The sequence below is a fragment of the Zootoca vivipara genome, chromosome 15 (assembly GCF_963506605.1).
Source record: "Zootoca vivipara chromosome 15, rZooViv1.1, whole genome shotgun sequence".
Classification (NCBI taxonomy): domain Eukaryota; kingdom Metazoa; phylum Chordata; class Lepidosauria; order Squamata; family Lacertidae; genus Zootoca; species Zootoca vivipara.
The window spans coordinates 36,467,937-36,489,823 of NC_083290.1; the positions used below are offsets into that span (position 1 = coordinate 36,467,937).

At 46.4% G+C, this 21,887-nt stretch overlaps 1 protein-coding gene and 1 non-coding gene across 3 annotated transcripts in view; one reads left to right on the plus strand and one right to left on the minus strand.

Moving 5' to 3' along the window:
- The first annotated feature begins 177 nt into the window (after nt 1-177).
- On the plus strand, nt 178-275 carry LOC118097445 (small nucleolar RNA U13). Its single transcript, XR_004694051.2, has one exon. It is a non-coding gene; the product is annotated as a small nucleolar RNA U13 (small nucleolar RNA).
- A 2,461-nt stretch (nt 276-2,736) lies between these two features.
- Nucleotides 2,737-21,887, minus strand: part of RNF122 (ring finger protein 122) — a 30,630-nt gene continuing 11,479 nt past the window's right edge. The window contains exons 2-6 of one of the 2 annotated variants that reach the window (XM_035139859.2): nt 15,415-15,571; nt 11,319-11,364; nt 9,487-9,528; nt 7,418-7,497; nt 2,737-3,780 (exon numbers count right to left, since the gene is read on the minus strand). In XM_035139859.2, coding sequence (XP_034995750.2) covers nt 3,666-3,780; nt 7,418-7,497; nt 9,487-9,528; nt 11,319-11,364; nt 15,415-15,571 — 440 coding nt within the window. In that variant the 3' untranslated portion in view covers nt 2,737-3,665. Of the gene's footprint in view, nt 3,781-7,417; nt 7,501-9,486; nt 9,529-11,318; nt 11,365-15,414; nt 15,572-21,887 lie in introns of both variants that reach the window. The other variant, XM_035139858.2, reaches the window with a different exon arrangement.

Consider the following 21,887-nt stretch of genomic DNA (forward strand, 5'->3'; position numbering starts at 1 on the left):
ATAACAAATCTTGCGTACGGAGGGAGAGGGAGAGAAGCATCGCCTTTGTTTTTTTTTCGTCAGGAAAAGACATGTAGTGGCGAGGAGAGGCAAGAAATGGAGGGTTAGGTGCGAGGTCACCATAATGTCAAAGCCTGCGGTACCTAATGGTGACGCAGGCTCGCAACCACTTCTGCGATCCTTCAGGTTCTGTAATGTGATGAGTGGGTCATCATGCGCCTGCGTGAGATGTGCCGTCCCGAATTGTTACGACGGGGCACAGTACCCTTCTGATCTGAACCTTTTGTAATAAATATCCTTCTTTTCTTGGGAAGCAGTACATTCTCAAATTTAATCCGATCTGGAATTCTATTCCAAAACCAAGGTGTGATTTCCTATAGAAAGTGATGCAAAATGGACTAACCTGTTCCAGACTTTTAATAACAAACCACTACAACATGAATTTTACTCTCTAACAAGACCATTGATCCATAAAATGAAAGCACTAATCAATGTACTGTACTATGATAAAAATTAAAATTATTTTTTTCTTACTTGCACTGATGATAGTCATTGTTTGGATGGGGGGCTTTTTATCAATTTCCGCAGTCACACAATCAATCAGTAGCTGAACTGGGTTCCACACAGTCACAAAAACAAATTAACTGAAAAAGCCTCAAAAACAAAACTGGAAAATAAATAGCAAAAACAAAAGCGCCAAATACCTTGGTTCTCAAAACTTAATCCGTTTCAGAAGTCCGTTTGACTTCTGAAATGTTTAGAAACCAAGGCATGGCTTCTGATTGGTGCAGGTGCCCTGGAAACAATAGCTGACAGCTGCATCGGACGTTCGGCTTCCAAAAAATGTTTGAAAACCGGAACACTTCTGGGATTTCGGTGTTTGGGAACCAAGGCGTTTGAGAACCAAGGTACCACTGTAGTTCATTTAGAAGGTAGCAATTTTTAGTTTCGTTCTTGCAAAGCCAGCGGAATAATTCAATTTTGTTTTGATGGTTGGAAAAGCTGGCTTCTGTCATTGTGTATTGTAAATACTGAGTGGTTCTGTTTTTTTTTTTGTCTAAAGAGAAAAATTAAACTTTTGATCTGTTGGGTAAGCGTGGGTGGTTTTCGCACATTGTCAGAAACTTCAGCTGGAACAATGAGAGCTGCAGCCAGATGGTTATAGCAACATACAAGCCCATTGTTGTAACAGCTCCTCCAGCAATTCTAAGTGCTGCTTATGACTGGGAAAGACTGCATCTCCCCCAATGATCTTGCCCAGGTTTTGAGATCTTCTCTTGGTCTGTCCAGGCTTATAGGGCAGGTGCCCTTGGTGGGGACATGGCCTTCTCAGTGACTGCTCTCAGACTTTGAATCTCAGATCGGCTCCCTCCTGGTTATTCTTCCACCTTCTTGTTCCAACAGCCTTTGGGAACTAACTGTTATTTTTTTTAATGAAAGGGCTGGTGCCATGCTGTTTTTATTGTAATTATCTGTAAACAGGTTATGTGTACAGGTGTACGCAACTTAAAAGGTGAAACCAATATATGAGATAGATGCATGACATGCAAAGCAAGATACGTCAAGCCTTTATTTGTTGTACTTGTAATTATTTGTTGTTAGGCGGGTCAATTATAAATGGAATGTAATTAATGAAATGTAATAGCGATGTTTATTTTTTGTTTATTTTCATATTATTGTAACTATTTGTTTTATTACTGTGGAATGTCCAAAAGAAAGCATTTGTAATAATTAAAATAAAAATAAAAAATAATAAGTTGTATTACTGAAATAAATGCACTTTTCGATGATATTCTAATTTTCCGAGTTTCACCTGTATATACCGTAGTTTAAATTCTATTAATATTAATTTTTTAATGACTGTATTTTTCTATGTTTTTAGGGATTCTTGTTTTTTATCTGCCTGTCAAGAGAAAAGGCAGAGTATATATAATAATGATCATGATAAACATCTCTAATTTTTATTATTGCAAAGAAAAGTACTTGGCGATATAAAATATTGCACTGCAATGTTAAATTATTCGAAAGTGTAAGGATGTAGGTATATATATATATATATATATATATATATATATATATATATATATATATATATATATATATATATAGGTAAAGGGGGCCCTGACCATCAGGTCCAGTCGTGTCCGACTCTGGGGTTGTGGCGCTCATCTCGCTCTATAGGCCGAGGGAGCCAGCATTTGTCCGCAGACAGCTTCTGGGTCATGTGGCCTGCATGATAAAAGCTGCTTCTGGCGAACCAGAGCAGCGCACAGAAACGCCGTTTACCTTCCCACCAGAGCGGTCCCTATTTATCTACTTGCACTTTGGTGTGCTTTCGAACTGCTAGGTGGGCAGGAGCTGGGACCGAACAACGGGAGCTCAACCCATTGCAGGGATTCGAACCGACGACCTTCTGATCAGCAAGCCTACCCACAGCGCCACCTGGGTCCCTATCCAAAAGGGATGCTAAATGCAGTGGTCTTTTTTAAAAAACAAAAACAAAACACCAGCCAACAGGTTTCAGAGAAAGTAGATTTATTTTTCTGTACAAGGGTAAAACAGGAAGAAAAAGTTCAAAGGCCACTTAAGAAAATACATCTCACCCCTCTTTCAAATCAAAGAGGGGAATCACGTCTGTCTTTTGTTAGCTCCTCCCTCATGACCTGTGCATAAGGAATGACGAGAGGCAAAGTGTGGCCCCCCTCCCCCACCCCACAACCTCCCCCCCACCCCACTTCTAATGCAGCTACATGGAAAAGGCAAAAACACCTTTGTGCTCTGCAGGCCACAGGTCACATCGACACCCTACATTTAAAGCACTCTTGCACCACTTTGAACAGTCATGGCTCCCCTCAAAGAATCCTGCAAACTCAAATTTGTTAAGGCTTCTGGGAACTATAGCTGTATCCTATACAATTCTCCATACCCTCAAACCACAGTTCCAGGATTCCTTTAGGAAAGCCCTGGCTTTTGTAGCAGTGCAGGAGTGCTTCAAAATTCACGGTGTGGACATGGATTTTGGTGGGGAGTGTCTTCTGCAGCAGCCAGGAGGTTTCCATTTAAGTCTTACTGTAAACATGGACTCTAGGTTTTGCGGAGAAGAACCCTGCGATTGGTCTAGATCAGGCGGTGCCCAAGCTAAAGCTTCCGATTTTAATCGTATAACGGACCCTCCAAGGAGGGGCCCAAGTGGGGTTGGGGATTTGGCTTCCTAGAAAGAGTTCATCAGGCCTGCTAAAAGAGCCGAGGGGTGGGTGGGTGGGGAACCCAGGAATTGGTTCTGATTTCAGGGAAGACTCTGATCTCAAGACTTGGCATCGTAACGTCCTGTTGTAGAAACCAAGTGCGAGAGACTTGTGTTGTCCTTGTTAAGATGTCCTCTGCTCCCAAGCCCTTTTGTGTGCCGGAGGACAAAGACAAATGCAGGTCCTGGCACAGGTTTGACCGACCTTCCCCCAAAATTTGCCCCCAGGCCGGGGACGCACAACAAGGCCAGCTTGTTGGCACTAGATACAATTCCCCTTTTGCCTCCTCCTTCAAGGAGGAGACAGTCCCTAGTGGGAAGTCTCTGCAGCTGGGGGCACGAGTTTTAGTGCGGACCCCGCACCCAGGCAATCCTCTGTGTCAGTAGAAGGTCTGCTTAGAGGGAAGCGGGAGGCTGGACGTCACACCAGCTCGTCCAAGAGGATGCTAATGCTCTGGTGAGGCTCTGCAGGGCCTGCGATGGGCTTGTTGCACATGGGGCAGACGCAGCGAACTTCCAGCCATTTCACGAGGCACCTGCAGCCAAAATGGAAGTGGGGGAGGACAGGACGGGGGGGGGGGAGAGGTGTAATTTGACAGCATTAAAAGCTGGGCTGCTATAGCTTAGTCAGAAGAGCATGAGACTCTTAATCTCAAGGCCATGGGTTGGGCCAAAGATTGTGGCATTGCAGGGGCTTGGACTGAATGACCCTTGTGGTCCTTTCCAACCCTACGATTCTAGGATGATGTTTTAGCTCAAAGGTGTGTGTGTGTGGGGGGGACTTCACAAATATCAGGCCCTTGGGAACCTCCCAGTCACACCCATTCTCTGTCCCCTTGCTGGCTTTGCTTTTTGCCGGGCTAGAATGTGACCTTGAGCTCTAGTAGTGCCTCTAACCTTGCTTTGATGGGGTTGCATCTGAAGGCAACATTCACATTCACCCCTCTGCCCATTTTTGCCTATGGCCCTGCCCCACCACTGGCACACAGCCCCTATGAGGTTGCTCCAAAGGAATTGCAGCACTTGGGATCAGAAGGGTTCCCCAGCCATGAGGTAAGGTATAGCCTGGCGCACAGAGAATGCTATGGATCTGTGCATGCGTGTGCATGCTCTCAGCACACATGCAACACGGGAACTGGCATATGTACATGGCACTTCCAACATTTCTGGTTCCACAGGAGCCCGGAAGTGTGCAGTCAGAGCCTCCAGTGGCCCAGCTGCTGCAATTCTCCTCTTCCTGCCTCTTCTGCCTCACGGTGTTGGTACTGACCTTTAAATCCCTAAACGGCCTCGGTCCTGTATACCTGAAGGAGCATCTCCACCCCCACCATTCAGCCCGGACACTGAGATCCAGCACTGAGGGCCTTCTGGCGGTTCCCTCATTGCGAGAAGTAAAGTTACAGGGAACCAGGCAGAGGGCCTTCTCGGTAGTGGCACCCGCCCTGTGGAACGTCCTCCCAGCAGATGTCAAGACAATAAGCAATTATTTTACTTTTAGAAGACAACTGAAGACAACCTGTTTGGGGAAGTTTTTAATGTTTGATGCTGTACTGTTTTAATATTTGGTTGGAAGCCGCCCAGAGTGGCTGGGGAAACCCAGCCAGATGGGCGGGGTATAAATAATATTATAATATATTATAATATATAATACAGTGGTGCCTCGCTTAACGAATGCCCTGCTTAACAAAATTTCCGCTTAACGAAAGGTTTTTTCTAGTGGAGGTTGCCTCGCTAGACGAATTCGTTTTACGAAAAATTCGTCTAGTGAATCGCGGTTTCCCATAGGAATGCATTGAAATTCAATTAATGCGTTCCTATGGTCAAAAAAAAATTCAAAAAAATTCAATGCATTCCTATGGGATTCGCTAGACGAATTTTTCGTTATAAGAAAAGACCCGTGGAACGAATTAAATTCGTCTAGCGAGGCACCACTGTATGTAAAATAAAAATAATTATAAAATTATTATTATCATCATCATCATCATCATCACAGCCAGCAGGGAGGCAGGGAAATGCAGGCTGAGCTGCAAAGTGATCCTAGCACTGGCTTCTCCAAGTCTCTCACTCCCTGTTACCCCCACTGCCTTGCCATGGCTCCCGATTTCTCTCCGGAAAACGCCAGGCTTTGCCTGCAGAAGCCAGCTGGGATTTTAACCCCAGGCGACAGCAGGTGCTGCACTTGGCCTGACTCCCAGGGTTCTGGCACCTGCTGCGTGGAGAGGATGCCAGGGGGTTAATGCATGGTTTGAACACAAGTTTATGGGCCCAGACAGATAATAATGGAGCCACCATTCATCAATAACAACCTGGATTAGAATTGGGGACTCTGGGCTCTGTGAGCAGCTGCCCTGTGTTCATCATCTGGGCTGTGATGCAGTGTCTCCTCCTGAGTTGGCCAATGCCTCCCCCCCCCAAAAGACAGGAAGATATTTCTAAAGCAGCAGCGACTAATTTGGTGCCACCCAGATGTTGCTAGACTCCAACTTCCCTCACCCCTCACCATTGACCTTGCTGTCTAAGGGCCGATAAGAGCTGGAGTCCATCAACGTAAGAAGCGTGCCTTGTTGGCTACCCCTGCTATAGAGGGTCTCTTGTTTGAGCTGGGACTTCGCCTGAGGCTCGGCAGTGTTGGGGGCCTGCCCCACCCACCATTTGCAAGCTCACTTTCAGGCTGGTCAAGTGGAGGCGGTCACAATTGCAGGTTACAATTCAACTCCTGAAATTACCCGCCAAACACTTTCAGGGACAGGGGAGGGAGCTTGCCATCTCAACATGTTCATGGCAGGTAAGCCCTTTAAAAACCCCAAAAACTTTCTCCCCTTTTAATTTCGCTCCAGTTCTGTTTTTAATGTAGCTTTTAAAGCCCTGCTGCTTTTGCTCCTAGGACTCTTGACACTGACATTAGTGAGGAAGGGAGGGGGTAACTCCATGAAGCCCCCCCCTCCTGTGAAGATTCAATCTGCCATCAAGGCAGCTGTTGGAGAGACAAATATTTAAAGCACATTTGAAGCACATGCCCCCCCCACAAAAGACTCATGGCAACTGTAGTTTACCCCCCCCCCCCCAACAGAGCTACAATTCCCAGCACTCTTAATAAACTACAATTCCTGGGATTCTTTAGGGCAATGTGCTTTAAAAGAAATGTATGTATGGGGCCTGTAGGGCAGGAGTTGTCCTGACCCCCCTGTCTGGAACATCATCACCAACTCTGTTTCCAGCTCTAATCTAGTTGGGGGGGGGTGTTTCCAGACAAAGAATGATCTTTATTAAGGGCAAGATAGCCGGAACTGCCAATTTGTGCTTGAGCTTGCTTTCCCCTCCTCCCGTCCATTCCCTTTTTCCTTTCATGCTACGTCTTTTGTTTTAGATCGGGAGGTCAAGGGCAAGGGACCGTCTTAGAAGATTTTTTTTGGGGGGGGAATAGACGGTGTGGTATAAATGCCACAAACAAATAAATAATACGTAAATGTCCCACAAGCCCTCCAAGAAGGAAGGATGGGGGGGGAGGGAGCAACAGACAATATGCTGCAAACCAGACAGTAAAGCTGGCAGCTTAAAAAAAAAGTTAACAAGAAAGAAAACAAATGGAAAGCTTAAAAGAAGGCATTCCCCTTGTGCCAAAAGTATAAGCTACCTTCCTTCAAATCATTTTACCTCTTCCCCGATCATTTTAACACCATTATTTTGGTTCAGGGGTTCAGCCAAAATCACCCCCCCCCCACATTCAACTATTTCCCCCTCAATTGAAACAAATGTAGCCCTTATTTTGATGGGTTTTTTGTTCCCACTCTTGGCTTGGAAGATGTTTTAACCCACCTTAGAGTGCAGAGCGGATAATAAACAATCCATCAAGCAAACAATAGGTGCAACCCTGGCTCCCTTCTGACCGCCGACAATGGCTCTGAACTGTGGCATGTCACGGTCGGGTTTGATCCAGGCCTCGGCCTACTCCTGCCAACCTCTTGTCTCGCAAAGCTGCCCTCCCTCCCCGCAGCCCAAGAGGTTTCCAGAAACAAAAGCCAGGCTCCCTCCCCTCGCCTCTTTCTCTTGGCAAAGGTGCCCATCTCCTCTCCCCAGCCGCATGCACCAAAGGGCGTTAAATGAACACCGGGCGGCTTGCCAAGCCGAGAGGCACAAAAGCAGCTATTTGGCCCATCCTTGGCAGCTACTCACTTTCTGTGGAAGGCATGTTGGCATGGCAACACTCCCAGCTCATCTTTCACTTTAAAGTCTTCTAGGCAGACGGCACAAGTCTGCTGTGGAGAAAGGGGGGGGGGGAGGAGAAGAAGAGGCGTACATTACAAAGCTGTCTCCTGTGTGCCCACCCACAGCAGATCTCAGTGCAAAAGACGGGCCTGGGTGAGAAACAGGAGCTAGAACGGGGCACTGCCAAATCATTTGACCCAGTTGCCGTGGAAGAGACATAGCTCAGGGGTTGTGCATCTGCCTTGCATGCAAAAGGTCCCAGGTTCAATCCTTGGCATCTTCAGGGCAGGGCTGGGGCGAACCCCTTTCCCAAATGCTGGAGAGCTGCTGCCAGTCAGTGTAGACAACAGGTGGCCCAGCAAACCGCAAGCTTCTTGTGATCTTATGAACGGGATTCAGCCCTACTGGGACCCTTGTTTTGCTAAAGGTTTTCTTGATCTTGAAGGCTCCCTTGTTTACTTGGCCCAAGGTGGCATCCGTTTGGGCTTTTATCTACTCCAGATTTTGGCTCACAAAATGTGTCTACCACAGTCCAAGGTGCTTTCACAAGACCTAAATGTTGTCCTGGGGCTGTGAGTTGTGTGGATCTGTGACAAATTCCATTTGGGCTGCAGCAGCTGGAGGAGTCTACCCTGGTCCAAGAAAAGTTGTGTGGCTGTCCCGACTGGTTTCCCCCCTCTGAAGGGCAACAACTCTTTATAGTCTCTGGCAGAGGTCTTTCATGTCACTTACTACTCATGAGGTGCCCAAGATTCAACCTGGGACCTCCTGCATGCAAAGAAAAAAAACACACGATCTCTACTCTTTTAGGGTTCCTTCTTTCCTTCCTGCCAGGGATTTTGCTTCAGTCTCACTGATATTCACTGAATAACAGTTTATCTGTGTAAGTGTTCAGCAAGTTTTTATTTGTCTTCTATTGGAAGATGCAAGACAGAAAAAGGAGCTGCTTCTTCACACAGCACATAATGAAAGCAATGGCACTTGCTCCTCCAAAATAGAGTTAAAAGGCATTTAGACCAGGCATCCCCAAACTTTGGCCCTCAGATGTTTTGGACTACAGTTCCCATCTTCCCCGACCACTGGTCCTGTTAGCTAGGGATCATGGGAGTTGTAGGCCAAAACATCTGGGGGGCCGCAGTTTGGGGATGCCTGGTTTAGACAAATTCATGGAGCCTAGCAATGGCTACAAGCCATGATGGCTGGGCACAGCTTCTAATGTTGGAGGTAGTGTGCCTTGAAAAGACAATTAAGGGAAAGCTTAATGAAGGCTAAAGCTATCAGTGGCTACTGGTTATCATAGCTACATACTGTGCCCAGTTCTGGGCACCACAATTTAAGAAGGATGTTGACAAGCTGGAATGTGTGCAGAGTAGGGCAACTAAGAGGATCACTTTTCCATGTGAAACATACCCAGCTCCTTCAACCGTTCCTCATAAGGCTTTGAGGAAACGGTTGAAGGAGCTGGGTATGTTTCACCTGGAAAAGAGGAGACTAAGAGGAGATATGATAGCCATCTTCAAATATCTCAAGGGCTGTCACATGGAAGAGGGAGCAAGCTTGTTTTCTCCTGCTCCGGAGGCTGGGACTCGAACCAATGCCTTCAAGTTACAAGAAAGGAGATTCCAACTTTCTGACAGTCAGAGCTGTTCAACAGTGAATGGGCTCCCTCAGGCGGTGATGGATGTTTTAAAGCAGAGGTTGGATGGCAATCTGTCTTGGATGCTTTAGTTGAGATTGCTGCATCGCAGGGGGTTGGACTAGATGACCCTTGGGGGTACCTTCCAACTCTACAATTCTGAGATTCTATCTCCACTGACTCTGAACACCGATTGCTGGGAATCACAAGTGGGGAGAGTGTTGTTGCATTCTGATCCTGATTTTGAGCTTCCCATAAAATCTCTGGCCTGATCCAGCAGGGCTCTTATTATGTCCCCTCCCCCAATGTGCCCCAGAAAAAAACTGCAAGGGAGCCTTGCTTTCTAAATTTTGGTTAAAAGCCAGCCCCTTTCATCAATCAAAGTGGATTCTATACTCACCCCATGTAAGTTTAGCTTTCTGGCATCACCTTTTAAAACCACCTGAGAGGAAGAAAGGAAAGAGAAGGAGGCAGATTAGCATCGGGGCACCAGAAATGAATGAGCAGGGCATGTATTTTAATCCTGCTGACTACTGTGCAGACAGACAGTGACTGCTGCTGAACACTGAAAACCTTGGTTTATACAGAAACCACATAAATCACATAGGCAGACTTGCTGGGTGGGGAGATCTGGCCCAGATAATTCGGGCTTTGGCAAACTTCCCCATTGTTTCTCTCTTTGCTCAAACTTTTCCGTCCTTTCTGATCAGCACATAGCTTTGACTCTTCGTTGGAAACTTCTGCTGTGCAAGCGCATATCTGCAATACAGCAGCGCCCTGCAAAAGCCACACCGAGGTCTGACATGTGTAGGCATTGGTGAGTGAAGGTGTACATTGAAGCAGTTTGTGGGCAGAAGGTCAACTGCAAACTACTGATTAGGGATGTCGGAGAATTCAGACGAAAAGTGATGGAAACTGCCGATGTTCGCTTATTCATCTCACATCTGGAACATATATCAGTCTGTTGGTATTCACGGTTTGCCCCCACCCCAGCCCACAAATGATATGCAATTGGTGATACGTAATTGTCATCAATTGATTTGAATTGTGTTTCTTTTGCACTGAAAGGAATGTTGTGGAAGTACTGTACTGTAGTTACTCATTCATTACACTGAATTCGCCAATCTATGCGAATAAATACGCAAAATCCGCCAAATGGCAGAGAGATGAGTAACTCTGCATTTGGTGAAAACTGACCCGCAGCAGAACGGAAGCAGCACAGATTGTCATGAAAACAGGACACAATGGAAACAGCCAGTGCTTTTTCCCTGGGGCTCCTCAAGAACACGCAGTACTGGCATCCTTTCCACCCAAATGTTAAAAGTGTGGCACTTAACAATTTCATGGTTAGTAATGCCACCTTTTTCCAATTAAAAAAACTACAGGAAACAACTGTCTTCTTACATCCATAATGCTGATAGGTAGGGTTGTGGAAGGATTAATATTGCACACCTAACACCAACCACTGCCTCTGCATGCTAGCCAGAGTGGAAGTTGGTAGTGGTGGGCAGGCAAGTTGCTACACCAGCCTGGAACTGGCACAATAACCAGGCCTCATGCTGTCATGTGTTGGCAATACAGCAGGCTCAATATTCCTTCCCTGCCTCTGGAACACGACATTTTGGGTCTTTCTGCTGCTGGTGGGTCTTTACCAGTGGCACTTCCCCATGTTTGGTAGGTGGAAAGTGGTACTACCACACTACCTGAATGAGGCCGGTGTAATTCTGCAGGCAGAGGCTGGCAGGACAGAGAGATACCTCTGCCCTCTATCCCTGCCCAAAGGGGAGATTGCATTGCTCTGTTCCTTCAGATTGCTTGGTTGGTTGGTTGTCAGGTGCTTGGGAAGCGCTGTGCAATGGGGGCATAGAAGCAGGTGCCAGAAAAGCCACTTTTCACCAAGCTATGCTTTTACGTGCCCCACACCTGGCGTCACTTGTAGGGCAGGAGGCTGCAGCTTGCACAAAATGGCCTTGCAGGGAAATGGCAACACTTGGTGGGCCAGAGCTTCCTCACTTCAGGTATATAGAATTTCAGCTTTACATGGTTATGCAAGGGATACAAGATTGGCAAAAGATTTCCTGCTCTCAGTTTCTGTTGCGCACTAAGGCAAGTCCAGAAAGAGGCATCTCGGCTCCTTCCCATACCTGTTCAGGAACAAAACCATTCCCTTGATCATAGTTTGGAAAGCAAAAGGAAAAAAAATTACTTAAAACCAGGTCATAGCCCTGTTACCTCTTTGTATCCAAATCTTTCACTCTGTGCCTGATGTCGAAGTTTACTGCAGAAGGAAAGGGAACGTTTTTAAAGTTAACAAGAAAAACCCAACATGCTTTAAAACTTCTAATAAAGGAGAGACCACCAACTTCTAAGGCAGCCGTCCCCAAACTACGGCCCGCGGGCCGGATGCGGCCCAATTGGCCTCCCAATCCGGCCCGCGAAAGGTCTGGGGATCGGCATGGCCATTATGCACTTAAAAAATAATTCCCCAGCGAGAGCCATTTTACCCCCCCCCCTGCGTCGCCTCTTCTTCGCCACCAGGAGCCTGCGCCTGTCCTGAGCGCAGCAGCAGCGCCAAGGAAGGGAAGCATGGCACGGGCTCCTCCTGGACGCTGCCTGTGGCCACTCCTCCTCCCGCTGCTCCTCCACGCAGGCCCTTCTTAGCCATAGGCTAGTGGCACCGTGTCTCTCTCCTTCTCCGAGGACTCTGCACCGCACCTCCTTCTCCTTTCCCCTGCGCTGGGTTCCGCTCAGTCGAGCTTCACCCACAAGCACACGCACAGCTCTTGCTGGTCCCACGGTGCGTGCGCTGGTGGCGAAGCTTGACTGAGAGGAACCCAGGGCTGGGGATAGGAGAAGGAGGCGCGGCGCGGAGTCCTCGGAGAAGGAGAGAGACGCGGCACAGCCTCTCAGCCCGGAGGAGAAACCTCCCCTCCTCCACAGCTCGCTTTAAAGCAGCTCGCATCTTCTGACTGGGATTGCATCAGTTGAGCCTTTTAGTTTAGGAATGTAACACTGGTGATTTGCAAAGTTTGCAGAGTCCATTGGGCCGATTAATATTAGACAGTTGCTTTCATTTTTTCCCCCAAAGCCTACTGAAAACATTGTAGTTTAGGCAGGCCTACCCAGGCATGTGATATTATTACACATATTAGTCCATCTATATTTTGATCACTGTATTATGCTTACTTGTTTTTAGTCTGTCGATTTTATGGGTATTTTCTAAAGCAAATTTTACTTCCTTGTTTTGTTTTTTTTAAAAATTCAGTGCTATATAAATCTTGCAAAAGTAAATACAGGAAACTCATGTAACAAACATGCTCAGCTCTCAAAAAGTCTACAGTAAATATTATTGACGAAACTTCAGTGGTGGCTAACTCGATCTGAACAAGAGCATTCAAATTTCCAGTGAAGGGGGTTGAGAGATCTCCTTTAAAACTTTCTCTCAAAGTAGACATCGCTGCTTGCCCTGGGAAAAGTCAACACTGACTAGGTCTTTTCTTTAGGGATTCTGATGGAGACAGAAGCTCCAAAGAAAAGTTGAAAGAAATCGGCTCTTTGTCATCCATTTGGCTATTCCTAGACATCCCGGCTACAGGCAAATGCACAGTTTAAAAATAAGTTTTCTATAAATAGCTGATGGAAGCAAGACATGTCTCTTCTTTCCCCCAGAAACAATGGCTCTGTCTACCACCTGAATGAGGCCCTCCCCTCTGCAACTTCCTGCCATTTCCTGCTTCGTGAGGACAAGAGCTGGTCATCTTAGCTTGGCAGAATTTCCTCAGCTGGTTGTTTCTCAAGGGAGTGGTCACACAACTATAAACATCTGGTGCCAAGGCAAACCAGTTATTCCAGTAAGGAATGGGGGGATGGGTAGCTTTTTCATTTTAAGGTGGGGAAATGTCTAATGGCCTGTGCATGTGTTGTAAGAGAGCTTCACAAAATTATTTGCAGTGGGGAAGAGCTCTCTCTCTCTCCCCCCCCCCCCTCTCTCTCATTGGGATCACCCAATGAAAGGGATGGACAGTAGATTCATGGCAGGGAAGAGGCAGTAATTCTTAGAGGAAAGGCTGTAGCTCAGTGGCAGAGCATCTGCTTTGAATGCGGAAGGTTCCAGGTTCAATCCCTCATCTGAAGAGGCTCTGGAGAGCCTCTGCTAGTCCCTGTAGACAATACTGAGCCAAGATGGTCTGACTCGGTATAAGGCAGCTTCCTATGTGCCTATGGTCTCACAACAGCAGAGGCTGGGAATCAGGATGCCGAACTACGAAGGCTGCTGGCCTGATCCAGCTGGACTCGTGTGCTTAAAGAGAGAGAAAGGGAGGCAAACCTCTATTTTATCCCAATGTCTTAGGAACCTTGCCCCCATGTGCGATTTCCAAAGAGCTTGAATTTAAAGTATCTTGCAAGCCCCACAACTGGCATATTGTTTGCACCCATCTGTGTATTGTTTGCACCCACAACCAATCTGGATATACAACGGGGGCTGCAAGCTCAATATGAGGAGCATCCTTTGTTTGCCCAGAAATGACATGTCAGCCTGGGGATTGAACTGCCCTAAGAGGTTATGACCTATGCATGGCTTAGCAAAGAAGTAGCTCTAAATCATACTCAACCCTTCTCTTTCTTTCTTTTTTTGGTATTTGCTCAGGGGACTAGATAAAAGCCTCATTGTCCACAAGGCTAAAGCCAGGAGGAGGCCCAGGGCCTTCGCGGCACAGAGCAAAATTCATCCCTTCGCTAACTAATCTGCACATCCTACGTGGCACAGGGCAAAGTCTCCTCTGGCAAAAGCTGCATCCAACATTGCATTCCGACTCCCACCCGTCCTTGCACTTTCATAACGGGCATGGAAGCAACACTCAGAACCAGTATGGCAAAAATAAACCCAGGCCAACCTTAGGAAATTTGCACAATTGCTCATGCCTTGAACAATCTCTCTTCACAGGGAACTCTGCAAATTGTAGCTCCGTGAAGGGGACTCTTAGCAGCTCTCGGCACCCGTAACAAACTATACACCCCAGGATTCTTTGGGGAAAGCCATGCCTGTGACAGTGGTATGGTGGTACAGATGGGGCCCGAGTGGTGGCAGAGCAGGTGGTTTACATGCAAAACTTCCACGTCTGTGTCCCCTCCACTTAAAAGGATCAGGTGGCAAGTGACAGGAGAGAGAGCTCTGCCTGAGGTCTTAAAAGAGACCTGATGTTAATCAGACTATAGATTGAGGGTGGGGCATCTGGGTTCAGCCTAAGGGCCATGTGGGAGCCTGCCAGGGGTCAGTGGCAAAAGTGGGCAGGGTAATGAATGCAAATCTTACCTTTGCACAGAAGACAGAGGGCCTTCTCGCTAGTGGCTCCCGCCCTGTGGAACACCCTCCCGTCAGATGTCAAAGAAATAAACAGCTATCTGACTTTTAGAAGACATCTGAAGGCAGCCCTGTTTAGGGAAGCTTTTAATGTTTGCTATCCTATCATATTTTTAATATTCTGTTGGGAGACACCCAGAGTGGCTGGGGAAACCCAGCCAGATGGATGGGGTATAAATAATAATAATAATAATAATAATAATAATAATAATAATAATAATAGTTATTGTTATTATTATCGGCTTCTTTCTACACCCCCCTTCTATTCTCCATCCAGACAAACAACAGACATTATCAGAGTTCAAGGACATACAGTATTCCTGCCAGGAAAAAACATGCAAGGAGGGTGCAAAGCAGGGCCAGTAGGTGGCGCGGCCTGGAAAGACTCTCAAGGAACAAACAGATAGGGACACATTTGACCCTGGGTCTGATTGAGGTTCCCTATCCCTGGGTTAGGGACAGCAATTCAAAGGACAATTAAGGACTTATCTGTTTCAACAAGCTTTGTCTAATTCTTGACAGGCTTCCACCTGACCTCCAAGGCTCCTGGGAACTTTCTTTGAGAAACCTCTGTTCTTGTGGAAGGACTAGCAAGCTGCTTCCTACAGAACCAGGCCACTGGTCCATCTCGCTCAATGTTGCCTACACTGACAGGCAGCTGCTCTCATGGGTCAGGGGTCTCTACACAGCCCTGCCTGGAGACGACAGGCATTGCATCTGGGAGCTTTCTGCATGCCAAGTAGATGTTCTGCCACCGAGCCGCAGTCCTTCCCTTTAAAAGATTGAGCTATTTGGTTTAAAAATATTTGAAGTTTCAATCCTCCCCCTCCTCTTCCTCTTTGACCCCAAATTATCTAGAAAGCAGCGAAGGAGAAGCAACTGCAGTCACAGGCCCAGGTGCATGGCTTGCGTTTCCTCCCTCCTCCGCCATCTGCATCCAGCATCTCCCTCGGGGCTGTGACTCACCTAATGAAGTAGCAGCAGAAGATGAGGCTGAGCACAAAGACGAAGATCCCAGTGCCAAAAATCACCATGTAGATATTCAGCGGCAAGTCCTGGAATGTGATGGGAGGCATCGCGCAAGATTTGTTGGTGTAAACCAGCCCCAAACCACAGAAGCATCCTGGAAGCCAGGAGGGTAGAAAGGAGAGAAAAAGAAGATGCGAGTCAGGGGTGGAGAGAGACAGGAGAGGAGAGGAAGGCAGCAGTACAGATCTCCTTAGAATCATAGAATTGTAGAGCTGGAGGGGATCCTGAGGATCATCTAGTCCAGGATGCGGCCCACGGAAGCTGTTTATTCAGCCCATGAGCCGCCCGGTCACCAAGCCACCCGCTCGGCAAGTCCCCGCACCGCACTGCGCTAAACCAGCGGAGCGCGGTGCGGGGGACTCACAGAGTGGTGCTGAACACAGCGTCTGGGCATGCCCAGATGCCGGAAATCGCTTCTGCACATGTCCCCAGGCATGCACAGAAGTGATTTCCGGCACCGCGCTGCCCATACCCAGAAGCTGGAAATCGCTTCTGCGCAAGTCTGGAGCGTGTCCAGCCCATGGACCAGCGTCAGTAGCAATGATCCGGCCCATGGGCAGAAAACATTGCCAACGCCTGATCTAGTCAAACCCGCTGCAAGGCAGGACTACGCAGCTAGCCCATACAGGGATCAAACCTGTGACCGAAACTAAACAGTGGAGAATAAAAGGTAAAGGGACCCCTGACCATTAAGTCAAGTCACGGACGACTCTGGGGTTGTGGCGCTCATCTCGCTTTACTGGCCGAGGGAGCCAGCGTACAGCTTCCAGGTCATGTGGCCAGCATGACTAAGCCGCTTCTGGCAAACCAGAGCAGCGCACGAAAACACTGTTTGCCTTCCCGCCGGAGCGGTACCTATTTATCTACTTGCACTTTGACGTGCTTTCGAACTGCTAGGTTGGCAGGAGCAGGGACTGAGCAATGGGAGCTCACCCCGTTGCGGGGATTCAAACCGCCAACCTTCTGATCAGCAAGCCCTAGTCCTAATATAATGCAATTTTTTTTGAATGCTATTTGCACAAATGCATATTATTCTTGTGCATACTTTCCCCCAAACATAAGCCTTTTTGTTCATGTTGGCTGGAGAACTGCATTGAAATTTGTGAAGAGCATAGCTGTCAAATTCTCCCTTTTTTAAAGGGAAACTCCCTTATGCTGAATAGGCTTCCTCGTGAGAAAAGGGAAAACTTGACAGCTATGGTGAAGAGGTGTGAATTTTGAAGGACACTTGCCCTTCAGTTCACTATGTTTGGGGAACGCAAACCAGGCAAAATGCACTGAATTTCTCCCTCATCCCTCCTAGAGAATAAGGCAATGAATAACTTCTAGTCCTGATGATTATAGGTACCTTCCCCAGCACATACCATTCCCTTGCTTAGATAAACGAAAGAAAAACCCCTCATCCAAAAGAACAAAATCCAAACACACAATCACAAAAATAGGAAGCATTGATGGGAGCTTTTTATGTTATCCTTATAAGCCACTTTGAGCTCAACAGGATTGTGGAAAAGGGGAACACAAGTATTAAGTCAAAAGGCTGCCTACTCCCATATGAACCTGTGCAGAATCCAAGAGCTCCTCCAAATTACCTATTTATTCCACATTCAACTTGATTTCCTTGCAGAAAGATGAAGTGGGAGGACAGACTATCATATTTATTCCATTTTTTATGGGAAGCTTATAAGACAATAAGCATTAATCCCAATCTGCTTAAGGGGCATTTGCACATCTTCCCATTAGTAATTCATTCACCCCACCCTTCTTGATGTCTTCTATCGCTTTCCAAACTGCAAAATGTCAGGGTTTGTTTTTTAAAAAAATGGATTTGTTGGGCTAGGGCACAGGGCACGCTAATCCACTTGAAAGGACAGTATACACTTGAACCTCTCCTGCAAAATACTGACATCTGGAGGTACCCTAAGGTCTGCGTCAGAGATCCTCTTCCTGTACCCTTTGGAGGTGGCAATCGGGTATTTTCAGTAGTGGCTCGGGATGCAAGGATCTGTCAATATGGTTCTCTCCGTTTCTCATTTTTCCACTCTTAAATTATGTTCTCCGTATTTCTGCAGCAATTTGCTTTTTTAAAAAGGTCATGAATATTCACTAGCATTTTAAGTGTGCATTTCTCATAATAAACACATTTCTGTGTGAAGCTATGTTTAATGTACACATTTCTGCAAACTCTTCCCCCCAATATAATGCATTTTTGCATGCTATTTTCACTAACATATTCATTTGTGTGCACACATTCTCCCAATATATGCATTTTTCTAAACACTGTTCGGCTGCAAAATTTGGACAAGTGTGAATTTTGAAGGACACTTCACTTGGTTTCAGAAAGTGCAAATTTGATAGATTCACCTTAAAGGCACAATCCCAATCCCCTTTCCCCTACATTCACCAAATGTCCGAAAGGAGTAAAAGAGGAATGGTAGAAGCACAGCCTTAGGAATGCCCAGTATTTCACTGACCACAAAGAAATGATAAACAGCAAAGGCAGTGCAGTGTAGCATAGTGGTTAAAGTTTTGAAATGGTGCCTCTGAGGTCAGGGTTCAAATCCGCACTCAGTCATGAAGCTCACTCAGGGACCTTGAACCAGTCAAGGTCTCTAAATCTAACCCACTTCACAGGGTTGTTATGAAGATAAAATGGGGCACACCAAACCTTCAGCCACTTGGAGGGAAATAATGCTGCAATTTTTTCTTAAAAAATGATGACTTCCTTGGAACAGTCATCTTTTTTCCTGGCCCACAACAGGAAATGATCAAAACATGACCCCATCCACTATTTAAGGAATCGGAGCACAAAAGAAGGTTTTGCTGACTTTATACGAAGCACAGAACAGCTGTGGCTGGTTACAGGAAGGCCTGCTGGAAAGCCAAAATAAGAGAAGAAAAGCCTCCGGGGGTGCGGATGCTAATAGGCAATGCAGAAATGATGAACAATGCATTAAAAATGAAATAATCAGCTGAGGCAGGGGGCCAGTTCCGAGGAAGTCTCTCACTATCAGCTGTTAGCAGAGCACTGGCTATTCAGAGCCAAGCAACAATCTCCATGAGAATGGCAGCGGGGGGTGGGGGGTGGGGGGTGAGAAGGTTTTTCAGGAATAATTTGCTACCTCAATTAGGCAAATAATAGAAGAGTGTGTACACATAGCTCTTGACCCTTGCTACACAACTCAAAAGTAGTATCCAGGTTCCAATGGAGACCAGCATTTCCTGTACTGATGGAGATAGATATACAGGGAGACCTATGGTCTCACAACAGCTGTCAAACTTGGCCCACAGCTGGTAGGGGAAAGAAGGATGGAGGCTGCTAGTCAAAATCCAGGGCTAGATGCATAAATAGTCTGACCTGATATCAGGCAATTTCCTTGTGTTCTGTGTGGTCCTTATGTTCCCAAATGGCTGTGGGGACTGGAAGGGGGAATTGAGCTTCCAAGATGAGCGCTATAGGAGTGTGTTGTCCCCGACCCCAATTTCCTTCTCCCCTGCAGAGACTGATTTGAGGATGGACAGAAAGGACTCGGCAAGCTGGTGTATTATCTACAGGCAGATCTCTTTCTTTCCGAGTAATTGCCTCAGAGTCTGCTGTTTGAAAGGATAAGCTTGCAGAGATCAGTGTCTCTAGAGAGATCTGCCTAGAAGACACTGGGAAGAACAGAGGAGTGGAAGGGGGAATTAGCACTTCAATGATGAGGCACTGGAGTCCCTTTGATAAAATTGAATTTGGGACACCACTTGGGCCCAGACGCACGACCGCACCCCCTGTTTCAGGACCACAGCCTGAGAAAAACAAACATGCCACTGGAGATATAAAGCCAGCCTAGGATTCCAAAAATACACGTATTCCACTGAGACAGATATTGCTGTGAATTATTCCAGCCATCACCTCCTCAGCAACTGAAGTTTCCCCAGTAGTGCCAAACCCAGAAGGGGGGGGGGGAGAAGAGTCCTTATTCACACAGGGAGAAGTGGTTCAGCTCCAGATCCTGGCATAAGGCACCCTTTGCAGGATACATACCCTGAATGGGCTCCTCTTCCCAAGCACCACTGTCACTGCTGCCTATTTAACTTCTCTGTGTCCAGTTTGTCCCACTGCATCTTTGTCTTGCTGTTGTCCCCACTGGATCATCTAGGGCAGGCATGTCAAACCTGCGGCCCTCCAGATGTTTTGGACTACAATTCCCATCTTCCCCAACCACTGGTCCTGCTAGCTAGGGATCATGGGAGTTGTAGGCCAAAACATCTGGAGGGCCGCAGGTTTGACATGCCTGATCTAGGGCATTCATTATCAATTTGGATTGGCCGGGACTCTGCAGGGTCTCGGCTAGAAGTTGTTGCCATCGCCTGCTAGCCAGGCCTAAGGGGGGGAGTGACAGGGATATGACAGGGGACATGGGGCCAGAAAGCTCATTCTCTAGTGCAAGGGTAGCCAATGTGGTGCCCCCTCCCAATGCTGTTGGCCTACAACTCCAATCAGACCCAGTTGGCATGGGAGATGGTCAGGGATGATGGGAATTGTAGTCCAACAACATCTCGAGGGCACTACATCATCCTCAATTTATTTATACCCCAACTTTTTCCCTAATGCGGAAGCTTACGGATAAAAACAAGAATTGTTAATAACTTGTGGGGGGGGGGGAACCACAAGTAAACCTTGATAGAATTAAAACTATATAATATATAAAATCTATTTGTTGACTACCAAACTGATTTGATATCTGAAAGCAGAGATGAGTGCTACAGCCCATAGTCAAATTCAACTGGACTTAACCGTCCAGGGGTCCTTTACCCTTTTTGGACTACCCCGTCCTAGCAGAATGCTTTTGTTGAATTGAAAAACAATAATTTGCTACATTTAAAATGCTTTAAAAGAATTAAATAAAAATAACATTTAGAGGCAAATCTCCCCAATTCACACTTTCCAAGACTCTACATGAACCGAAACATAGCAATTCTTTGAAATTTGCACTTTTGCAAATTTTGCAATGCAGTTCTCCAACCAAGTAACAGGTACAAAAATGCACGTGCTGTGCTAGAGTAAAGTGTGCATAAAAATGTGTATATTAACTAAAATAGCAAGCCAAAGTGCATTATATTAGCGGGAAATGCTTTGTAAACATGCATCCATTAGGAAAATTGCATACAAAAATTTGAAATACTGGTGAATTTTCAGAACATTAAAAAAAAACCCAACCTACCATCTGTATGGAAATCTGGCAACTGAACTTAATACTGGAAAAAATGCAAAACTGAGATGAAATGAAATCAACATATTTGCCATAGCTGCCAAGTTATCCCTTTTTTACAGGGATTTTCCCTTATGCTGAATAGGCTTCCTCGCGAGAAAAGTGAAAACTTGGCAGCTATGCATATTTGCCCATTCCTACTCTCACCTAGCGAAATTTAAAACACATGAAGGTTTCAGACTCTTGAAAAGGGTTGACGTCTACAGTCTATATCCCATGCTACAAGCAGGACTTTCATATTATCACACATCAACTGAAGCACCATGGTTTGCAACAGGTGACATTCACATATTCAGCTGGGAACCGTCAACCATTAACTGAAGTCAAGTATCTGTATTTGCGAGCCAATCTTTAGAGTTATAACCCCCTCCATCTATCCCTTTGGAAGCATGTACATAATCATATAAAGAAAGAATGTCACTAAACTCTTGATGGTGTATGTGGATGTTTATAGCCAATACGGTGATATGCAATTGCCAGGTGTTTCCTGCAGCTGAAGACTGCAAAATTCAAGCCATTGGGTAGAAGCCATTGTAGTGCTAAGAGAGCGTTCAGCAGGCACCAAGATTTCTGCTCATGGAAAGTCCTCCCTCTCTCCTCCCCCAAACCCTGCAAATCTGTTCTAAGGGTTCCACGAACCCCTAGAGGTGGAAAGGTTATGCTGTGCAAGTAGCATAGCTGCCAAGTTATCCCTTATTTTAAGGGATTTTCCCTTATGCTGAATAGGCTTCCTCGCGAGAAAAGGGAAAACTTGGCAGCTATGGCAAGTAGAAATCCTTGTATAGATGGGGCAGGTTAGCTGAATACAGTACTGACCATTGATCCTCAACTGACTGAGAGGGCAAGAACTGGCATTTTGGGCTTTTCGATTTATCACATTTCTATCCCACCTTTCCCCCAAGGTGGTTTACATGGCTCTCTTCCTCCCTGATTTGTCCTCATCTCACAACAACCCTGTGAGGTGGGTTAGGCTGAGAGACTGTGACTGGCCCAAAGTCACCCAGTGGCTGAGTGAGATTTGAACCTTGGCTGTCCAGATCCTAGGCCAGCCCTCTAACCACTACTCCAGACTGGCTCTCATTCTAACAAGCATCGTCACTCAATGAAAAAATTATATTTAGAACTCAAGACACCAGACAGAAGCAACAGCAAGAACCA